Source organism: Chiloscyllium plagiosum, unplaced genomic scaffold, assembly GCF_037043375.1.
Source record: "Chiloscyllium plagiosum isolate Xiang-an unplaced genomic scaffold, Cpla_swu_hap1 HiC_scaffold_27, whole genome shotgun sequence".
NCBI lineage: Eukaryota > Metazoa > Chordata > Chondrichthyes > Orectolobiformes > Hemiscylliidae > Chiloscyllium > Chiloscyllium plagiosum.
This window is the reverse complement of record NW_028270165.1, coordinates 26,602,483-26,625,523: the sequence shown is the minus strand read 5'-3', so window position 1 is coordinate 26,625,523 and position 23,041 is coordinate 26,602,483. Positions and strand designations below refer to the sequence as shown.

At 39.5% G+C, this 23,041-nt stretch overlaps 1 protein-coding gene across 1 annotated transcript; it reads left to right on the top strand.

Annotated features, from left to right (window-relative positions):
* The first annotated feature begins 15,924 nt into the window (after window positions 1-15,924).
* LOC148143478 (putative G protein-coupled receptor 139) lies at window positions 15,925-18,724 on the top strand. The gene is made up of 2 exons (XM_087975202.1): window positions 15,925-15,994; window positions 17,823-18,724. Exons 1-2 carry the CDS (start codon window positions 15,925-15,927, stop codon window positions 18,722-18,724), a joined length of 972 nt encoding a protein of 323 aa, XP_087831328.1.
* The last annotated feature ends 4,317 nt before the right edge of the window (window positions 18,725-23,041 follow it).

Below are 23,041 nucleotides of genomic sequence, written 5' to 3'. Positions count from 1 at the left end.
TGGGGGTACCAAATATCCTAGCACATGTAAGCACTCGAAGTTCAGTTTCGTAGATCTTTAACTAAAACGTTGGTGAGACAATTTTTTAAAATTTCTGTACTTGTGATTGATTAAATTGAAAGTGAGAGAAATGGCTCTTAAAATTGCTGCAGCCTTTGAAGATGATTCTCAAATTTGCCAAACGAGTTTAGAAGGAAAGAAAACGTCATACTTTTAGCATTAGCAAATAATAAGATTCGGGTTTAACCAAGGACAAAAGTAAAGCTGAAATTGAAAGGGTGTTACTCAAACTCGTAGGTGTATCAGAGAAACAGACAAGTGCAGTAGAGGTAGAAAAACCTAAATTACAATTGAGGAAAATTGAGTTAGAAGCTAAACAGAGAGAGAGAGAGAGAGAGAGGAAAGAGGGAGAGAGAGAAGTTTCTTAGCTGAGCAAAGAGAGAGTGAAGAAAGAGAACGAGGAAGAGAGAGAGAGGAAAAAGAAAGAGAGAGATAATGTTCTTGAATGAGAAAAAAGAGCGATAATTTACACTGGAGAAGTTGCGACTTTGTCAGCAAAGTCATGTTAACAACATGGAGATCGGAAGATAACGTAGTGATAGATAAAAATATGTCAAAACTCTTCCATATTTTGATGAGAAAGATGTTGAAGCCTCCTTTCTTCATTTGAAAATTGGCGATGCAGATTGAGTGGTCCGAGGATTTATGGGAAATGCTAGTTCAAACTAAACTGGTAGGCAGAAATAGTGAAGTATTTGCCGCGCTGTCAGATGATGGGCCAAGAGATTATGAAGAGTTTAAACAGGCTACTTTCAGTGCTTATGAATTGTTACCATTGGATGCATATCGACAGCGGTTCAGAAACACAAAGAAGGAACCAGGTCAGACTTATGTTGAGTTAGAAAGAATTAAACATAATCATTTTGATAGGTGAGTGAGTGCTTTAAAAATAGATTAGGCCTTTGAGGCTCTGCGACAGATTATTATGTTGGAACAGTATAAAAACTCACTTCCAGAGATGGTAAGAATTCGCGTGCAGGAACAGAAGGTTCAGCAAGTGAGAAGGGCAGCAGAATATGTTGGTGAAGACATTTTGGTGTATAAGACAAGCTTCCGGCCAGAATTTCGTCCTGTGAGGTATAGACGTTGGGGGAAGGGGAGATCGTACTGTACGAATCAAATAGTAGAGAACACTGGTAGGAATTCACCAACAGTTAAAATAAAAGGCCAAAGGCTGGATAGGTGGTGAAATGTCTCAGGTATTTTTTGAGTGGGACACAAAATTAGTGCCGGTGGTCTCACAAGGGCACTGAGAAAAGATGTTTTCACGCCAGAAGGTAGAGCAGGTAAAGTCACAGTGCGGGCACTTAAAGAAAGGCACTGTGGGGAAAGATGTTGTAAAAGAAGGAAAGCCAGTGGCATGAGTGAAGTTAGTAAAGGAAAGCCCATGAAGTGTTGAGGAGCTACAGGGTAGTGCACGCCTAGGCCAGGGCTGGGTATGGAATTAGCACCTGATCTCGACAAAGAATTCGCCTCTGTGGGTAAACATTACTCAGAAACAACAGGACGTGAAGGTCAAGAAGCTGTACTTTTGAGAGATATAGTATCTAACCAGTCGCTGATAGTAAGGGATGAGTGAATATGCACTGTTTCTGATTTGTTACACGAGGGTGTGGTAATCTGTGAGATAGATGGTCAGAAATTTAGTGCACCCTTATGTAAGATCAGGTTCGAGTGCCAACTCAAGAGTGGGGAAGTTACAATGGAAGGGATTGACAGAGAGTCAGTTCCAGGAATACAGTTTGTCTTGGGAATTATTTGGCAGGATCCAAGGTGGAATGACACCCCTTGTACTGGAGAAGCCCAAGGAAGACCAAGAAACTGTGGGATTAAAACAGAATATCCTGGGTATTTTCCCAGACTGTGTAGCAACCAATTTCCACTATAAAAAGTCACAGCACAAAGCGAAAAGTAAAGAGAAAGATGAAGGAGTTGAGGTTCAGTCAGCGGACACCCTGTTTGACGTCATAGTGCAGGGAAGACCTGCCCAGGTAGAAGGTCATACAGAAGTGTTCAGTCTTGAAAGGCTAAGAGACTTGTTACAGCAGGACAAGACGATAAAAAATATATATGTGGATGTGTACTCCGAAAAGGAGGCAGAGAACATTCCAAAGTGTTAAAATCTGAAAAATAGTATCCTAAGACACAAATATCTTGGTGACAGTCCATATAACAGTAGAGGAGGTGATGGACGTATTAGAATGCATGAAATTAGATAAGTGTTTTGGTCCGAATCAGATATATTAAAGAACACTGCAAGAGGCTAGAGAAGAAATGTGGGCCCAATGCCTGGCAATTTTGTGTCATCGTTAGACATGGGTTACGTCTCAGAAGACTGGAGGGTAGTAAATCTTCTGCCACTATTCAAGAAGGGCTGCAAAGAAAAATCTGGGACCTTTAGATCAGTGAGCCAGCAACTTGAGAAGATTCTGAGAAATAATGTATACTTCCATAAGGGAAGACAGAGTGGTATTAAGATAAGTGAGCGTGGCTTTGTGCATGGAAGAATATGCCTCATAAATTTGTTAGTGTTCTTTGATGAAGTGACTAGGAAGGTTGATGAGAGCAGGACACTAGATGTGGTCTATATGAATTTCAAAAAGGCCTTTGATAAGGTTCCACATGGTAGAAACTCTTGAAGGTTAAATCGCATGGAATCGTGGAGGACCGGCAAATTGGATACACAATTAGCTTGAACGTAGGAAGCAGAGGTCAATAGTGGAAAGATACATGCCGGACTGGAGGTCTCTCACTTGTGGAGTGCCTCAAGGGGCGGTGCTGGGCCCATTGCTGTTTGTTATCCACAACAATGATGTTGATGAAAATGTAAAATGCATGATTAGAAAGTTTGCAGATGACAATAAAATATGGTGGACTGTGAGGAAGATTATCAGAAATTGTTCAGAATCTTGATCAGCTGGGGACATGGATCGATAAATGTAAAATTCAGCTTAATATAAATACGTGCAAGGTCTTGTATTTTGGAAAGTCAAATCAAAGTAGGAGTTTCGTGAATGGTGGAACCTTAAAAAGTGTAGCGGTACAGAGAGATCTTGACGATCAGATGTACAGTTCGCTGAAACTGGAGTTATATGTCGACAGGACAGTGGAGAAATCTTTTGGCACATTAACTTGCATCAGTAAGAGCATTGAATATAGAAGTTGGGAAGTTATGTTGCAGTTGTGCCGGACTTTGGTGAGACTGCATTTGGAGTACTGTGTTCATTTTTGTTTAACTTGCTATAAGGAGGATGGTACTAAACTGGAAAGAGTGCAGAAGAAATCTACCAAAATGTTGCCAGGACTCAACCGTCTGAGTAACAGGGAGAGTGTGGACAAGCTAGGGCCTTTTTCTTTAGTGAGTAGGAGTCAGAGGGGGAATCTTATGGGCGGCATAATAGCGCAGTTATAGGGTGACACGGTGGCTCAGTGCTTAGCAATGCTGCTTCACAGCGCCAGGACATCGGTTCACTCGGGCGACTGTCTGGGTGGAGTTTCAGCATTGTCCCCATGTCTGCATGGGTTTCCTCTGGGCCTCTATTTATCTCCCACAATTCAAATCTGTGCAAGTTAGGTTAATTGGCTGTGCTAATTTGCCCATAGTGTTCAGGGATGCGTGTGTTAAGTGCATTAGTCAGGGGTAAATATAAAGTAATAGTGTAAGGAATAGGACTCGGTGTTTTACTGTTTGGAGGGTTGGTGGAGGCTTATTGTGCCAAATGGCTGTTTCCACAAAATAGGAATTCTATGAAATGAATTCCAAGAAATGAGTTGTATAAGATCTTAACTGGCATAGATATGGTGTATCCACTCAACATATTTCTCAGGTTTGGAGAATGGAGGACTATAGCCCGGTGAGTGGACAAAGAATCAAAGGGAATCTTCGGGGCAACTTTTTACACAGAGGGTGGAACGCACATGGAATGAGCTGCCAGTGAAAGGGTTTGAGGCGGTGCATTAAAAACATTTAAAAGCGATTTGGACAAATACGTGGATAGGAATGGTTTGTTAGAATATAGGCCAATTGCAGGGAAATGGTGTAAGAGTGAATGGATGCTTAGATTGGCATGGATATGTTTGAGCCAAAGAACCTTTCTCCGTGTTGGGGAAATCTATGACTCTATGAGTTAGCTACTTTTGCTGTGGGTGATTTCAATACACGAGCTTTAACGTTGCTCACAAGTTTGGTGTGAGGCTCTATATCAGATGCTATGAGTAATTCTATGTAAACCGCATCAACAGCATTGCCCTGATTAAGCACTTCCGTTTGTGAAAATCGCCATCTCTGCAAAAGCAACCAGCCTTCAGTGTCCTTTCCTAGGAAGTAGTGCAGTCTCTGTCACTGAGTTTATTCAATTTGGCATTAGATCCCTTTTCAGTTGTTAGCGCCATCAATGACTATGGTAGCAGGCAGGAAAATTAGACCGAGATCATTGAATGGTAGAGGAGGTTCAAAGGCCAAATTTCCAATAAAGACTTCAGATTTTTAATTGATTCCAAGCAGTGGCTCAGATCTGAACAACTGATTATGCGTAACCATTCTCACTCCTAATTCTCTATACTGACGGTTTTCCATTCCCCTGGCATGCATTTTGTTGTGTAAGTTAAGCTAGCATTGGGAAACTCCAATTACGAAAATGAGCAAACTGATACTTTTAAAAATAGTCTCGTAGCTGATTGTAAACTTCAAAACTTTACCATCTTAAAATAAAATGCCTTTTTTACTCTTCAAAAAATAGTTAGAATCTTGATTTAAAATACTACTATATCATTTGTTCTCCTAATTGCTGGCTATTACCAGAAGTTATAATTTGTTATTTGAACAAATGCGGTTCAAAGTGGCAATGATTACCATTATTTCTTACTTTTTCACCTGAAGTATCAGAATATGACTTCCTTTCTTTTGCAGCAACATCTGAAGTGGTCCAAATTCTATTTAATTTAACAATTTTAAATAATTAAACATTGGGCCCATTTCTCTTGCCAATATATCTTTGTTACTTCAAGAGGCAACTATCCCCAGATCGAGATACATTTAAAGAGCACTGAAACATCATTTTACAGGCATGACATATGTCAGACCATATCTGAATGCACCTACACACAAGTACAGAATATATGAGTAGAGTGTAAGTCAATCAAAATATCCGCAAATGTTGTATTGGGTTACATGTACAACATCATAGGAAATGAGGAAGTTGGATAAAAGTCATTGTGGAAGATGGATAACCCTCCTCTAAAAAGTAGTATTCCCTGTGCGAGAAGCATTGTCCCTCGTTGGTCATTTCTCACGTTGTAATTCTCCAGTGCAGTCAATAGTATCGGCAATAGAGACGAATTTGTGAGTTAAATCAGTGTACGGTAGTTTGGCAGCCAACACACTGTGGGAGATACATAGTTAACTTTCAGTCAGCTCTGTCTTTTTAACTGCACATGCGTAAATTGCAGCTATTTGACTACTCAATTTTCTGCGTTTTACTTCCAGCAATGATCAATTCTTGAAAATGCATGTACTACCACGTGGACATGTTTGATGCAATCGGATTTAACAGAAGCAGAAACATTTATAAAATGATATTGATTGAAAGACTAATATGGACTAGAATAGAAGATGGCGCTATTTTTGAAAGAGAATGATAAAGCAGAACACCTTTAAAATGCGCAAGCATTAATTCACCTGCTGTCCAAATATGTCCACCAATTAGATCTCTATCTTGAATTCATGCAATTGTGACAGTGACAGAATCAATTAATGCGTTTTTTAATTTTAAAAAATGCAGACAGCAGCTGAACATGAATTGTAAGTTTGCCCACCAGTTCCTCGATGTACTGTGATGTAGCATAATTGCACTGGAATCCAATCACGCTATTCCTAACAATTTAATCGACAATTGGATTGAAAAATTGGCATTTTGCTTCTCAGTGGCAAAAACGCCAGTATTGCAGAGGGCAGATAATCATGCGAGTAGGTTATTGTATCTGTCTATTCTGTTTGAGCCCAATTTGGAATTTGGTGGAATCATATCTGTTGTCCTGTCTGCAGTCTAAAATCTGTTTTTGTTTTGGATAGTGCAGAGTCTGTGCAATATTTTACTTGCCACTTCCTTCAGAGTCTATTTCAGGTACTGCATGGTGAACTTATGCTTCTTGCCTGACATTTTATCTCGACGATCGTTTTCCTTTGCCAGAAATGTCGGATGCCTTGGTGCGGTATTTTCCCATTCTCTATCCCTGTGATTACGGTGACTACCTCTGGTGTTGTGGTGGATCATGGCTTGCTTGTGAGCTGCTGGACTTTGATGGTGTTGCCTGTTTTGGCCCAACTGGTGTTTGGTACATGGGTAGAATTGTGCCGCTGCCTTAGACTGCGTTCTGCTCCAGGGTTCCTACAGTTATGACTGCAGGAGGCAGCAGTTTGCCCAGCCAATGCCTTAAGGATGTGTCTAGCAAAATGTGAAAAGAGGGGAGAAACGAGAACCTGTTGAACAATATTGTGTTGAGAGGGGTGACTACATCATGTCCAGAGAGGAGCTGTAGCATTAAGCAGCCTTTCATACAATATTGTCCGTCAGCTGCTGTGCCTCACGCAATGACGTGCAGTGGAGGCAGGGAACCTGGCCTGGGGTCTGCTGGTTTGGAGCACCGTGAGAAATGCCTGAGTATTGTGTGGATGGGATGTAGGTTGAAAGCTGGAAAGCTGGGGAAGACCTTAAATATATATTTCGAAGAAAATAGGAGAATGGAGGGAGAGGGAAGAACTGAGAATCGTGTTAAAATAGCAGCAGTCTGGTCAAGAAATGTCTTCATGTAATCACTACAAAAAGAAAGAAGTCTGTAGTGCACGGCAAGATTTCAGGACTTAATGCCTTAATGTTAAAGATAAAAGAGTGACCTTTAACGTGAGAATCATATTAGTTAACATCTGAAAGCTCACGTATATGTTGGGGATTTGAGATTAATTTGAAAGTTACAATTGACATGATGAATAAAGCAACGAAGCCATATTGGAGAATTACATGTCTGTGGGGTACAGCTGTCATTAGGACCAGGTAAATTGTTTTTGCCCTTGATGAGCCTCAGTCAAAGAAACTTTCACATGTAAAGCCAAAGGAACATTTACATTGTTGCATTGTTAAAAATGACTGATCTGAGACAGTGACAGCATTCACGTGTCTGGATGTCAGAAATTCACATCTTGTCCCAGATGCGGGACAATTAGAAGAGTTGACAATAGTGGAGAGGCTGAAAGAGACACCATAGTAACGTTTGGAGAGCTGGCTTCAGTTCACATCGTCGTGGATACCTTGAGAGAGAATGGACTGTTTCTGTGTATCCTCAATAATAAAGAAAATGCACGTTACCAGGAAACAAAATCGAGATGGACCCCCATTAACGATTGTCACCATAACTTGGTGAACAACTTGTAGTAGTCTGTTAGCATATCTAGCAGATTCCAATGCTGCTTCATAATACAAGCTTTGACTGTGAGAAACCATTTCCCTTTCTGATGTCCGGAGAATTATTTTCAAGCATGCGACGTTGCATATATTACTGCGGCAAACTGAAAACCAACTTCCACATCAGAAACTTGAGCCTATAGTTCAGTGAAATTACTGGACAATTCGAGCTGGCTGCCTCAAGAGCAGAAACTGGAATGGAAATCATAACTGAAATAGAATAGTAGTGTCATACAACACAGAAACGGACACTTAGATTAAATATATATGTGGTATTTGAGCAATAACTACATCCATCAGCTTATTATGTATCTCCAATATAAAATGTCCTTCAATTATCATATTCCAGTGGACATTGATATTTCTTCAAATGTTAGCAATTCTGTTCTTCTTTAATTGGCCCAGAGAAGCATGTGCCAGATTGCCTTTTTAAACGATTACACTCCAAATGATAACAGAGCACAGACAGTGGTGCTGTTAGGGAAGGAGGTATATTACGTTGACGGTCGGGCATTTAAGAGCAGGAATACATATCAAAGTTAGAAGTGTGACTGATCTCAAGCAAGTTGGAATCAAGAGTGGGTGTAATCTTAAATTTTCTGTCTTTTATGTCGTGTCTAGAAGATTGTGACTTAACAAAGCTTAATACAGAATGCTTCAGACACTTTTGAAGTTTATTGGTGCAGAAACGAGGACTCGATTGGAAGTATCAAAATTGTAATTACGCAGGTAATTTCAATGGCAAACTCCAAAAAGATCAGGTCACCGTTCTGAAATACGAAATTAACGTGATAATAGATATTTAGTAAAGAATGACAAAAGGGAGCACATTGAAAATCGATTTATCACGTTGAACAACAATTTTGGTACGTTTGAGAATGTTAGCTTAAGCATAGACAAACGAAAACCAGTGCATGCGATGTATTTACATTTTCACAGGCCTTTAACTGTGATCACACGCCATATTTTCTAACTATAATTAGTATGCATGTGATTGGGATATGCATACGACTGTGAATTGATTTGAACGGAAATGGATGATAGAAGCAAAAAATATGTCATTCTCGCGATACAGGATTGCTTCCGGTGATGTACCACATAGTTTCGTCCGTGGTCCATAAGTGTTCATACTATATATAAATTATTTCCGTGTGCTGACAAATTGTAATAATTGAAAACTTGCTGATGACATCTCAATAATTATTAAGAGGATGTAAGAAACATTCAAGCTACTCAGTGAGTAGAACATGATCTGTAGAACTTAGCATGAAAATACCACAAAATGGTGGAAACCTTACACTGACCAAGAATTCAAAATGCAGATTGATGCATATATCAGGGATAATTCTGTCCTTGGGGAGAGGGAAGTTAGAGGGTAAATTTTCATTTGAGGATTTTCATCATTCGATTGGCAAGTATACTGTTGGAGAAATATGTTATTGGTGTGATTGATGAGCAGACAAAAGTGGCTTGGGGAATCTTTTACTTCGAATGTTAAAAGGTAAGAATCAGGCCATTTGTTCAGTGATATCACTGGGAAATACAAAGGATATTTTGTTCATTGTGGAAAATAGTATGTGGGTAGCAGAAAGCTACACTACTCTATGCGAAACTAATTTAGAGTATGCCCTTGAAAAAAAGGGCAGGCAGAATAATATGCTTCGTGATCAAGAGAACAGTTGCATATGCAGATGGATAAACCTGGAGAAATGGTTTGAAAATTGCTGCAAGCAACAAGATATGAGTAAATGTAGCCCATGTAGTCTTTGGTGTTAATGAAATTACCTGAGTGATAGTTGGAAACCCTTTCGTCAAGGAGTTATGAAACAGATTAAGCAGATTTGAATGTCGAGGCCTGGGAAGGACATGAGAAAAGAACGTCCCAGATATTCTACAAATTAGGGATATATGTTTCCAGCCCATGCAATACTCATGTAAATCGAATAAATTCCATTAATGAAAGGAAGTTAAATGGTAAGTTATTTTTGTAAATGTAAGAACACTGAAGGAAGAAGAGAATTGTGATGGGTGGATCATAGTTTCGTTATCTTTCACGAATGAAATTGAGAACAATCAGACCATTCTATTGGTTATGGAGATTGGTTGCTAATTGCAAATAGGCGCAGGTTACTGCTAATGGGCTAGGAACTCTCAGAGTGACAGAGAATATCAGAAGTAACAACTGTGGAGCTTGGAAAGAAATAAATAGGTAGTGTTCACAAAATATGTCAACATGTTGACGAGAACCAAACTAAAATATTCCATAACCAGAAACTCTTCCTCTGTGAACTAAATACAATGTTCCTTATTCAGCCATATGCACACGTAATTAAGGCATTTTCAAACGTATCTTTGCACACTAAATAAAATAAAAGTACATTGCATTCAATGTCTCAAATGTGATAAAAATAAACAACACAAATACCTGGAAAACATAGTAGCGAAAATTGTTTTAGATAAGTGCAGACATGTGAAGTACTCCCATCATTTTCATTTTTATTTCAGTGCAATTGTAATCTCACTGAGCTCAAACTGTTCACTCTGTCAGTGGATATTTCAGCCAATGTACAGTCATTTTGTAAGTAAACATGCTGAATAGAATCAGGTCAATAAGGAATATTTCAGCGTAACACAGGTGACAGAACATAACTATGCTGAACATAAACTGTGAAAGCAGGATGTAACCATGTGGATCTGGGCTTACCAAAACCATATCCAACCACGTTGAATGAGATCAGATTCCCTACAGTGTGGAAACAGGCCCTTCGGCCCAACAAGTCCACACCGACCCTCTGAAGAGTAACCCATCCAGACCAATTTCCCTCTAACTAATGTACCTAAACACTACAGGCAATTTAGCATGGCCAATTCACTTGACGTGCACATCTTTGGACTGTGGGAGGAAACCAGAGCACCCGGAGGAAACCCATTGAGCCACCGTGCTGCCTCCGAATCACATGCACTAAGTTGCTGAACTGAACTAGTCCTGTCAACACTCGATACAAACGTGTCAAACTTGTGCAACAAATTGTGTCAATCAAAAGCGTAAATGAACTGCACTCAACAATTTTATTCTGCCTGTTATAGCTGTTGAAACAGATTAGTGCGTATTGGATTTTAAACCATAAATTGAAATCTATGTATAATCTGTCACTTTAAATTCCACGTTGTGTATTATTAATTATTTCAAATGGGATCTTCGCATTGCAGGCTTCAATTTTGTCGCTAATTATATGATTCACCACGATTAGATCTATTTTTCCCACATTTAAAACCATTGAATGCTCACATCACAAGTAAAATGTCATCCTTAGACGTACTTCATTCAATTTTCTATATGCACCCCACACCAAACAAAGCATTCCATTTCGGTATTAACGCTTTAACGATGGGACAATTACTTAGTTCTCACTCCCATCTTAATGTCTTCCTTTCGTATTTTTAATATTGCCATGCTGGATGTATTATCACATCCATACGGCAACGCAGTTTTATAATTGTTGCGTCATTAGCATTGTGGTTGCATTATCAATTAAACCACCAGTTCAGTTGTATATCATCAAGGTAGGAAATCTCTTGGTGTATTACCATGTATTTTTCACGAGGAAACTAACATGCATTGTGATATTGGCATTTGCGCTGGCATAACATTCCAACAAATGAATAATTGATACGGTATTTTGAAATATTGACTAATTTCCTCTGGAATCCAATGCTTGAAGTTATTGAATTCAGTATGTTCCTTTCAAAAATATGAGCAATACAGTGGTGACAGTTTTATGAAAGATTCATATTTTTTCTCAACGCTCAGAATATTGCATTCATATGTTCAATCTCCAGCGCTTCCTGCATCACTCCAGTTCCTATCCGCCAACTCGTTTACTGCAAAGGTTCGTCTATGGCCTTTCATCGTCCAGTCGTCCATCTGTTCCGTGTGACAATCAATATCCTAAGACCCTTATGCTGAAATATTTTGTGCACGTTGTATGAGGCTACACAATTTATGGCTTCTCTCACAAAACAGACACAACAATTTTACCAAATACCCATTGTATGGCAGATACAATTATCGATGTTTACAGTCCAGTGAATTGTTGAATTGGTGACAGGCGCTTCTGTGAATTGAACATTCGCATCTTGTTTGCCAGATTAACACTAAAGATGAAGGTAATTCTCAGAAGCTGTGCTCACAATCATTAATGCGATTTCACCAACATTGCCTCCAAAAAGACAGAATGAGCTGTCATTTATTTGCTTCTGTTTATTTCATAGAACAAAGGACATAGAACATCACCGCACAATACAGACCCTTCGGCCCTCGATGTTGCTCCGACTTGCTCCAAACTGAAGCCCATCTTACCTAAACTATACCATTATCATACATATGTTTAGACCATGACCATTTAAATACCCTTAAAGTTGGCGAGTCTCTTCTAGTTGCAGGCAGGGCGTTTGACGCCCTTTTTACTCTCAGAGTAAAGAAACTACCTCTGACATCTGTCCTACATCTATCACCCATCAATTCAACGCTGTCCCCACATGCTATCCATCACCATCTGATGAAGGAGGTTCTCATTGCTCACGCTATCTCATCGTCTGGTCATCTCATATGTCTCTAGTAAGTCACCACTTGACATTCTTCACCGTAGCGACAACAGTTTCTAGTCCCTCAGCCTTTGCTAAAGGAAATTTCCTCCATACCAAGAAACATTCTGGAAAATCTCCTCTGCACCCTTTCAAGTGCTTCTACAACCTTCTGATAATGTTGTAACCAGAACTTTAAGCAATACTCGAAGTGCTGCCACACTAGAGTTTTGTACAGCGGCAACACGACCTTTTGGCTCCAAGTATTACTACCGACACCAATCAAATGTAACACAATGTACGCCTTCCAAACAGCCCTACCAATCTGGGTGGTAACTTTCAGGGATCTATGTAAATCTCACCATTAGCCCAGTACGCTGTATTCCTGTTATCATTTCCAATGTGAATCACCCCACACCTTTCACCTTTCCGAATTAAACTTCATTTGCCATGTCTCAGACTGGCTCTGCAGCTTATCTATGCCCCTCTGCAACCTGCAACATCCTTCGCCACTGTCCACAATTCCAGCGAACTTAGTGCCATTTGCAAATGTACTTACCCATCCTTCTACGCCCTCATCCAGGTCACTTATGAAAATGACAAACAGCAGTGACCCCAGAATAGATCCTTGCGCTATATCACTATTGACTGAACTCTAGGGACAACATTTCCCAATAACTGCGATCCTGTGTCTGCTTTCAGCTAGCTAATTTGGAAGGAGCAACACGAATAAAGAGTACTAGGCTAATGGTAAAATTCCTGGAAGTGTAATTGAGCAGGGAAAATTCGGTGTCCATGTACATTGATTCATGAAAGTTGCCAGCCCGTTTGATAGGGTTGTTAAGAAGGTATACAGTTGGTTAGCTTTTATTGGTAGAGTGATTGAGTTGCGGAGCCAAAAGGTCATAGTGCAGCTGTACAAAACTCTGCTGCGGCCACAGGAAGGCTGAGGGACTTGAGGCTGTTTTCATTAGAGAGAAGAAGGTTGAGAGGTGACTTAATTGAGACATATAAGATAATCAGAGGGTTAGATAGGGTGGGCAGCGAAAACCTTTTTCCTCAGATGTTGATGGCCAGAACGAGGGGACATAGCTTTAAGTTATGGGGTGACGGATGTACAGCAGATATCAGAGGTCGTTTCTTTACTCAGTGAGTAATATGGGCCTGGAATGAATTGCCTGCAACAGTAGTAGACTTGCCAATTTTAAATATATTTGACAGGCAATTAGATAAACTTATGGATGAAACTGAAATAGTGTTGGATAGATAGTCTACGGTATGGCTCCACAGGTCAGGCCAACATCGAGGGACAAAAGGCCTGTACTGCAGTGTAATGTTCTATGTTTTATGTTCTATCTCATAATATAATGATTATACCAGGACCAATCCAATCGCCTGTAGTAATGTTCGAGAGAGAAGAGGTCAAATTCTACGAGGGTAGCTGCAGAAAAACACACCAAATAAGTGAAGGATCTAAAGTTAAAAACAATGTTAGCATAAGGAATAACAATCATCGGCTGGAATATAAAACAGAAACATCTCTTGAGTTTAGTATTTTCCTCCAAAGCAGGTTGTTTGCAATTGCTCCCTAGTCTCGCCTACCTATATCCAGGATGATGGTTACCTCTACACTCTCATGAAGAATGGCTACCGAATCAACCAGTTGCTTTATGATTTCTTCAAGCTCGAATTTGCCGGGCAAGGATAATAGTTGATCACAGCATCATTGGGGTATGCAACAAAAAACTGATTTTGTCAGAGATGAGTGAACAATGGAAAACGTGAAAGCTTCTGTGAATTATGGAAATCTGAAACAAAACAGTATAGGCATTCTGGAAATATTCCGTAGGCCACAGAGAGAGAATTACATACAGTTTTAGACCGTTGACTGAATTAAAGATCTAACATGAAATTACTCTCAGAAACAGGAGATATTTTCACGTTATTCTAGTTCAATAATTATTAAAGAACAAGTCTTCTATTTCATTACCTTCTGCAGCTGATCCAGTTTTTATGATGCTACTAGTTGAAAACGGACACGGCTAATTAGCGCTATCTTAATGTTAGCATTTGTGCAAAATGGGCTAGTCCTAGTCATGTGTGATTGTTCCTGATTTTTAGGAGTATATCGTCCAGGGTTCGTTGTGGCCACCATGAGATATTTAATATGTGAATTTATCGGCCTCTTGTATCACCTTAAATATAATCTTCATACATTTTTTCTCAAAATTGAATGTTCCAGAGGCGAAAGTCATAGTCTCATTTTGCTCAAGTTTAATACGGGATGCCATCTGGTCAGAGTGTGTCTGCGTGATAGTTATGTGGCAACATTCTGCAAGGCAAATTCACAGACATCAGCATACTTTAATTATAGGAAAACAATCAAATCTATTTTCGATACAGTGTCTTTAGATGATGCAGCTCTTCACCATGTTGATGTCAGTGATTCTTAAATTTTTACTACCAATGTCGTAAGGGAAGCGAGGAGCTGTTGTTATATGTTCATTATTTAGTCTTCGATGTCTATTTTGATGTTGAATTAACACAATGGTTGATGGCTGTTCAAAAGTGTCCTCACAATTGTGATAAGAGTGTTGCAGAGCATGAGCGTGAACACAGTCCTCTATTTCAAATCCATCCATTCATACATCTATCCAGCTATGTATATGTTCACCGAACTGTCTATGGACTGATCTCCCCATCTATCTGGGCAACATATCTGCTCAACTAAGAAATACAGCGTATTGAATGTCCTCTGCTCTTAAAAGACTTTCGACTTGAAGTGGCATTTTCCTTTCTTTCATGGTTGTTGCTGGACGTGTTGAATGTTTCCAGCATGCACATTTCTACTACAGCGCCAGGCATGCATATCGCTGACATATAGTCTCAGTGATAGTGCCAGTGAATCAAGCAAAGACATTAAAAATGCTAAATTCACTTTTGCCCTAGCAAAACGTAGGGCTGCTTTCGTATTCACAGGAATCTACAAATAGTGGCTTAAACTGAAAGTCGCTACAGTTCAAGCTAAGTGAGAGCTCAGATGGAATGTCATTTGTGGTAACCACAGTTGGTGCAATAATTGAACCTATGCTGTTGGGGTGACGTTCAGCAATTAGGGTGTCCAGCAAGCTGACCTACCCAAGCTCAGTTTCCTTTTATTTTATTGAGATTAACGACATTTCTTTTCCGTAACGTTTATCAATAAACTTCAGGATATTGCTTTTTAGATGTGCATAGTCAATTGGACGTTATTGTGTTCAATGCACCTATACCATATTTCAGGTGATTCATTGAATAATAAATTCAATAGATGCAATTTGTAATGTTCAATATGGAGAAATCGTTGCAATATTTCGTTTACAGAAACATTTCTGGTTGGAAAAAAACGAAGTTGACTGAACATTCAAGATGAAATTCATCAACCAATATGGCATATGCAGATTCGATTTTCGAAATGCAATTAGCATTAAAAAATAATTAGGCGAAGAACTTCCACTGTACAGACCCTCCTTACAGTTCTTACAACAGAGTGCATCAGGCTTGGTGAAGATTTGAATGGCCAAATCAATGGGCTACTTAGAAAATAATTTTGATCAATAGCAACTTCATGTGAAAATAGACTGTTAAGTTGTTTGTCCAGTAACTTCACTTCACAGTAATGATAATATAATTGAATCGATTTGTTCAATGTCTTTAACTAATTGTGAAGCCATCTAATTGTGACCCTAGTGGGTTAACATCAAAAACAATTATGGATTTTTGAATCAAATAAAACAGATTGCATGCAGAATGACTAAGAGACATCACCATCTGTGACACAACAATGCATGCTCAGCCAAGAGGTCTCACATATGCTATTTTTTACACAGCACTTGCAGCTATTGCGATCCCAGGTAAAGTACCATAGCTTATACAACAGAAATTTTGATGTAATGTGAGGCTTGCATGATTTGTTGGTTTGTCCCCATCTGTGAGATTTCTGCAGGTTCTGAACGCCATAGTTTGAAAAGATAAATAATCAAGATGTTTCAAATAGTTGACAGAATTCGGTAGCATAACATGTTGATTTCTATTAACTTTGGGATGTCATCCTGCATTATTTTTAAGTTGTATATTGAAAATAAATCATGAACGAAAGGGTTTACGAGGATGTTGCCTGCTATGGAAGGTGCTAGCTATGAGGAGAGATTGTGTAGGTTAGGTTAATTTTCACTAGAAAAAAGGAGATTGAGGGGGGACCTGATTGAGGTTTACAAAATCATGAAGGGTATAGACAGGGTGAATAGAAACGAGCTTTTTCCCAGGGTGAAGGATTCAATAACGAGAGGTCATGATTTCAAGCTGAGAGGTGCAAAGTTTAAGGGGGATACACGCGGTAAGTACTTCCCACAGAGGGTGGTGGGCGTTTGGAATACTTGCCAGCAGAGGTGGTAGAAGCAGGCACGGTAGATTCATTTAAGATGTGTGTGGACAGATGCATGAGTAGGTGGGGAGCAGAGGGATACAAATGCTTATGAATTGACCGACAAGTTTAGACAGTTCATTCGGATCGGCTCAGGCTTGGAGGGCCGAAGGGCCTGTTCCTGGGCTGTAGATTTTCTTTGTTGTTGGCTAGAGTACCATCTACTACTCTTTCTTAATTGCTTTGGAGGAAACCTTAGTGAGCGGCTACCTTGAAGCATTGGATTCCACTTCGTTTTGATACATTCAAAGTAATGTTCAGGACAGCCTTCTCGAACCATAACCATACACCGGCATAGTTTGAAGTTAGGATTCTCTATGGTTAGAGAAGGGCCTTGCAGTTTATATTTCGTATTCAACTACTGCATTTCCTCTTTTTGTTGACTTTGTTTGAAGGTGTAGAACAGGCTAAAGTGACTTATTGATTAGTTACCCTTGCAGAGGGTAGCCATTTCTAATATTGTGGAGAAAGTGAGGTCTGCAGATGCTGGAGATCAGAGATGGAAATGTGTTGCTGGAAAAGCGCAGCAGGTCAGGCAGCATCTAGGGAACAGGAGAATCGACGTTTCGGGCATTAGCCCTTCTTCAGGAAACTTTCAAAACGTATCACGTGGTATCTGGTTTCCTGAAGAAGGGCTAATGCCCGAAACATCGATTCTCCTGTTCCCTAGATGCTGCCTGACCTGCTGCGCTTTTCCAGCAACACATTTCCATTTCTAATATTGTGCGTACATTATATTAATGCTGGATAGAGAATGTGTTAGCTTGTATGCTAATCAATCTGCTTATTATGAAGATTCTAAATTCATTTGCTAACAAATGTCTTTAGAAACTGTATCATTCAGATTTATGCCTACATCTGTCAGTGCTTTTTTTTCTGATATATTGAAATTCATGTTTTGGGACATATCTTACACTGTGTGGGGAATAATCAGTGATTTATTGAATCCATGATGAATTTATTAATGGTTTCTAAATCGTTTGAAGTTTTCATATTATCATGCATTTTCTTGTCTACATGAGTTTAAATATGATTTTCATTTCTCTGTTGTATTCAGTCCGTTAAGTTTCACCTTAGTTATTTCTATATTTCCTAATGCTGCAACTGAAAGCTATCAAACATCAGTGTAAGAATTTGTTTTTTTTTTAGCCCAGTGAATGAGGCTCTGTATGATTTGTAGAAACTTTATGTAATACAGATCGCATATAATACTTCATCGTGAAATCTATTCTCAACTGTTTGTCTCTTTACTTTCACAGTTAATGTTGTAGCAGTTGTGATCCTCTACAGAGGAATGTGTGGTCTTTCAAAACGTATCACGCGGTATCTGGTATCTATGGCAATTACAGATCTTCTGGTCATTATCACTGCTGTGATATTAAACCGCATTCCTGGTATCTATTTTCCAGGGAGTTTTCTGTCCATTACTCCCGTGTGTAGTGTGAGCACTACATTGATTTATGTCTCCAGAGACAGTTCTGTGTGGCTAACAGTCACTTTCAGCTTTGACCGATTTGTAGCCATATGTTATCATAAGCTAATGATAAAATATTTCACCGAAAAAACAGCAACTTTGGTAATAGTAATAGTCTGTGTCCTGAGTTGTTTAAAAAATGTCCCCTGGTATTTTATTCATGAACCTATCTACACAATTGGTAGCACCCCATGGTATTGCCGATTAAAAGGTATACGCTATACTTCAGTTGAATGGAGAGTATTTGATTGGTCTGACCGTATTTTAACTCCATGTCTCCCATTTCTTCTAATACTTCTGTTCAATGCTTTCACTGTCAGGCATATTCTTGCAGCCAGTAGAGCCCGAAAAAGACTCATGATCCACAAAAAAGAATGCAACAAAAGTGATCCCGAGATGGAGAGCAGGAGAAAGTCCATCGTTTTACTTTTTGCCATCTCTGGCAGTTTCATCCTGTTGTGGCTGACATACATTGTACACTTTATGTATGAACAATTTACAACTGACAAACAAGTCAATGGTTTCACCGACCCCAAATTCATTTTTCGTGAATGTGCAAATATGCTTCAGCTTTTGAGCTGTTGTATAAACACTTTTATTTATGCCGTGACTCAGAGTAAATTCAGGGATCAATTAATTAACATGTTCCGAAGTCCACTGACTCAAATGGGTAACTTGCTCAAATAAGGAATGAAAAAAACATTCACCAATATCTCATTGAGTATCCCTAGTCGACTTTAGATATTGAAAACAAAAGATTTGTCTTTTCTCGCTAGTTTGTGTTCAATTGATATTTATGCATTGATTGACTATGCAAATAGGTACTGCGATCGTGCAACACGTTTTATGAAATATTCCTGTACCATAAACAAACAAAAAGAATGTTTAGTGTCATTTGCTCTGACTGCACCACAGAAAGAAACGTTGCAACTGCCTAGCAGGAGATGTTCCGTGAAAATGACGTGGCCGTTACATTGCCTAACAAATTACAATCCCAAAATCAATAGCATGAGATTTGGTGACAATTAACATCCGAATGTGAGGATATTTCCATGAGCTTTGCAAACCTTTGGGGGATTGTCTCTTCTACAGACTAGAATGCTTCAAAGATCATTATTCCAAAGACCATCAAGCTGTTTTATCCCGTGACAATCGAAGAGGTGTCTCTATTCTACGTTTGTGTATGCATCAACAATTTTTATTTACATAATCTGAAATAAAGATAACAAGTCAGTCTTAACTAGACACTATGTAATGTGTGTTGCTTGAGAAATAAACATTCGAAACGCACCATTCAGGATGGATGGAACTTAAAATATGCCTGAAACCAATGAACGTAGAAAGTAGAACATTACAGTGCAGTCCAGGCCCTTCAGCCCTCAATGTTGTGCCGATCTATGAACCCAATCAGAAGCCCATCTAACCGATACTATTCCACACGCAGTTAATCACGGTTCGTATTTATTTTTTCATTTTATCATATAAATGACAGACTTAAATTCAAAGGGTTTCCTATTTTACAGAGAAGTTAACATGCCTAGCGTCTTTCATGAAAGTACTCCAGGGACAGAGAATCATAGAATCCCTGCAGAGTTGAAACATGCCATTCAGTCCACAATCTTCAGAAGAGCTTCCCACTCACCCCTCTACCCAGACCCTTTCTCTGTCGCCTTGCATTTCCCATGGAAAATCCATCTACCCTGCAACATTCATGGACAGTATGGGCAATTTAATATTATCAATTCACCTAACATGCACATTGTCGACTGGGGGCAGAAACCTGAAGGAAACCCAGGTAGAATGTGCAAACCCCATACAGGTAGTCGCCCGCGGATGGAACTAAAACTGAGTACCTGATGCGGTGAGGCCATATGGCTAACCATCGTGCTGTGTCCTGCTGGTCACACAGAGAATAATGCATTATTCAATCACTAACTGATATCTTTTCTGATGTATAAGAACATTTTCATAATCGTGATTGAACAGCTTTAATATTTCTGTGTACTATTATTAATAATTGACGCAATTGACAATTTCATAATGACCTCTCAGATAGAAAAACAGTGGATAATAACATTAAGGATCTTAGGTACAATTATCACTCAGGAAATCAAAAACAAATGAGTGATCAAATTCCACACATTCTGAGTTAATAGAATCCTTAACCATTAGGTAATGATTTAGTGTTTTCTGGAGAACGTGGAAAATTTGCATTTCATATGTTAAGGATGGAAAACTGGAAATTATTATCTACATCGTGGTAAAATATTAAATCCTAGCGACTTTTATAATGGAAGGTCAATTTTACACTATTCCGTTAACAAGAGGTCAGATTGCCTGTAATAGATTAAGTGCTTGAAGAACACCATTTACATTGATACAGTGTGTCGGACAATATCATGTACACTCACTGAAACAGAGCCGAGTGAACATTAAATAAGAAATACGGAGTTTATTGATGAAAGTGAGCCGTGTGACAAAGTGACCTCGGATATATTCTGTAAACACTTAGGAATAAACATGTCAGTGATAATGAGAAATCCAAGTTGTCTGTTTAATTTTATAATCAATATACATATTTTGGACATGGCCTGGATACATTAAAACCATGCTTTGTCAGTTCGAAGTAGAGATTGGCAGTTAAGCTGCAGTTTCACTTCATAAAAGTCCATTATTAGTAGCAGAAGAGTAACAACTACCAATGAAATGAGGAAATCAAGGCCTCGTACAGGTCGGGTGAATCTCCTTCTTTCTTCGCCAAATGGAAAAGAAACGAAAATGAGCAGGATTGAGGTGAAAGATCTACAAAGATCCAATGACAGGATGTGAAAGAAGACAGGCTGAGATAGATCCTGAACCATCCCCATCCATTACTAACTTCCTCTGCCTGGCCAAACTCCACTACACTTTGAACACCTTTGCCATTAACTCCTCTCACATTTTTCGGATCAAAGGTATGACCATGGGAAACCGCACGGCCCCAAATTATGACTGTCTGTTTGTTGGGAACATACTCTGCTCCATTCCTATTCAGGTCCCTCCCACAACTCTTTCACAGGTACACCGATGACATCATTGGTGCTATTTCCCTCTACTGCAAAAATAATGATGAATTTTGTTTGCAGTTTTCATCTGCTCTCACCTTCACCTCGTTTATCCCTGATTTCTTCCACCACATCCTCAACATCTCCATTTTCATTACTGGGTATAGGCTGGTCACTGATATACACGACTCTCCTACAGATTGCACAGTCACCTTAACTGTACACCTTACACCCTGCCCCCATTGCATTCTTCCAGTTTCTCTGTCGCCGTTTCACCAGTTAAACGATGCTATCTTCTACAAGGAGGCCTTCAATATTTCAAACTTCTTCCTTGTTATGTACCAGACCAGACACGCTGCACCCGCCAAAGTGAACAAAATACATTAAGAAGGTAGCCTAGACTCAAACTTCTTTATTTATTGAAAAGGATAGTGGTTAAGGCAACATGTTCGAAATGTAAACGGATTGAATAAATCCAGAATGCTTTAAGCAAAACACACTTTATTCCAACATCACAGTTAAAATACAACTGGAAAGCAGAATGGGCATAACTTTAGCTTTATTAAAATAGTTAACAAGATATTATATGATTTAACCACTAATCAACAAGTGTTGTAATATAAGCACCGTCCTCCAAAGGCACACTTGGCAAGGCAACTTAGCCAAACATTTTTTATTCCCAGCTGCTGACTTTCTCCAAAGCAATTGAAAAAAAAACTACTAGGAAAAGAAAGTCCACCTCTTTATTTCTGAGAGCAAAGACGTTCTAAGTTTTCACTAGCAGCAGCAAGAGAGAGTTCTGCCTATTTACTCCAGGAGTTAGCTTACTCAAAAATCGAACTGAAAGCAAAACCTAACGCCCCTCAGTTCTCTCCGAGCCTGACTCCACCATGCTTCTTTAGCCTCATTAAAAAATAACACTGGCGCGAATTATTCTGCTGTCCTGGAACAGACACCTCTCCACAGGGTGACAACACATTTCTGCGAGAGACACAGGACCAATCATAGTCTGAAATGCATAGTCTCGTCATTTCCCCAAGCAAGTATTCGCCACCAATTGGTAGACAGAGCCAGCCATGTTCACTCCACATCCGGCAATTCTTCCCTCGCCCCTGCTGTCTCTCTGACAAAGCTAATAGTGCCTCCATTGTCCTAACATGCTGGCCCAGCATCAGACACGCCCAAAGGATCATTTGTCACCATTTATGCTCTTCTACTCACCCACTTCTACCCTCACCTCACTTGTGAGCTTCCTACAGGTACTGTTACCTCCAGGACAGCTTTGCTCTGTCTTCCTCCACTCCCAACGCTCCCTCACACTTCCGTGGTACTTTGCCATTCAATCTGAGACATTGTAATACCTGTATAATGATTTCCTCCCTACTCATTTCCAACGCCCAGAAGAATGCTCCAGGTGAAGCCTTGACGTAGCTGCACTTCACTCAAACGACTCCATTGCATCCATCACTCAAACATGTCTTCATAGATTTGGAGATGCATAAACTGCAGAAAGAGTTTTTCGGCCCATTGAGTCTGTATTGACATAAATACCAACAAAAGTGCGTTCATGCCAATTTCCTGCACCAGTCCCATGTCCTTCAATGTTATGATATTTGAAGTGCTCATTCTTTTTTTTAAAGGTTATAGGGTTTCTAGCCTCCACTACCTTCCCAGGCAGACCATTCCAAAATCCCAGCACCAGCTGTGTTAAAAAAAACTTATTTCTCAAATCTCCTCTGAATCGTCTGCCTCTTATCTTAAAGCTACGCCGTCTCGTGATTGATCTTTCAACAAAGAGGATTTTGAACATACCTTTAATAATCTTACACCTCTCAATAATGTCTCCTTGCAGTCTTCTCTGCTCTAAAGAAAACAATGTAAGCCTATCTAGTCCTGCGTTACAGCTCAATTTCTCAATACAGGGCAACATCGCAGTGGATCTCATCTGTGCCCCCTTCAG

Excerpts from the sequence above, each read along its gene's own strand:
- LOC148143478 (XM_087975202.1), top strand. The coding sequence starts at position 15,925 with ATGCATGCTCAGCCAAGAGGTCTCACATATGCTATTTTTTACACAGCA. Across the intron at positions 15,995-17,822 it reads TGCAGCTATTGCGATCCCAG|TTAATGTTGTAGCAGTTGTG; the intron begins GTAAAGTACCAT and ends TTACTTTCACAG.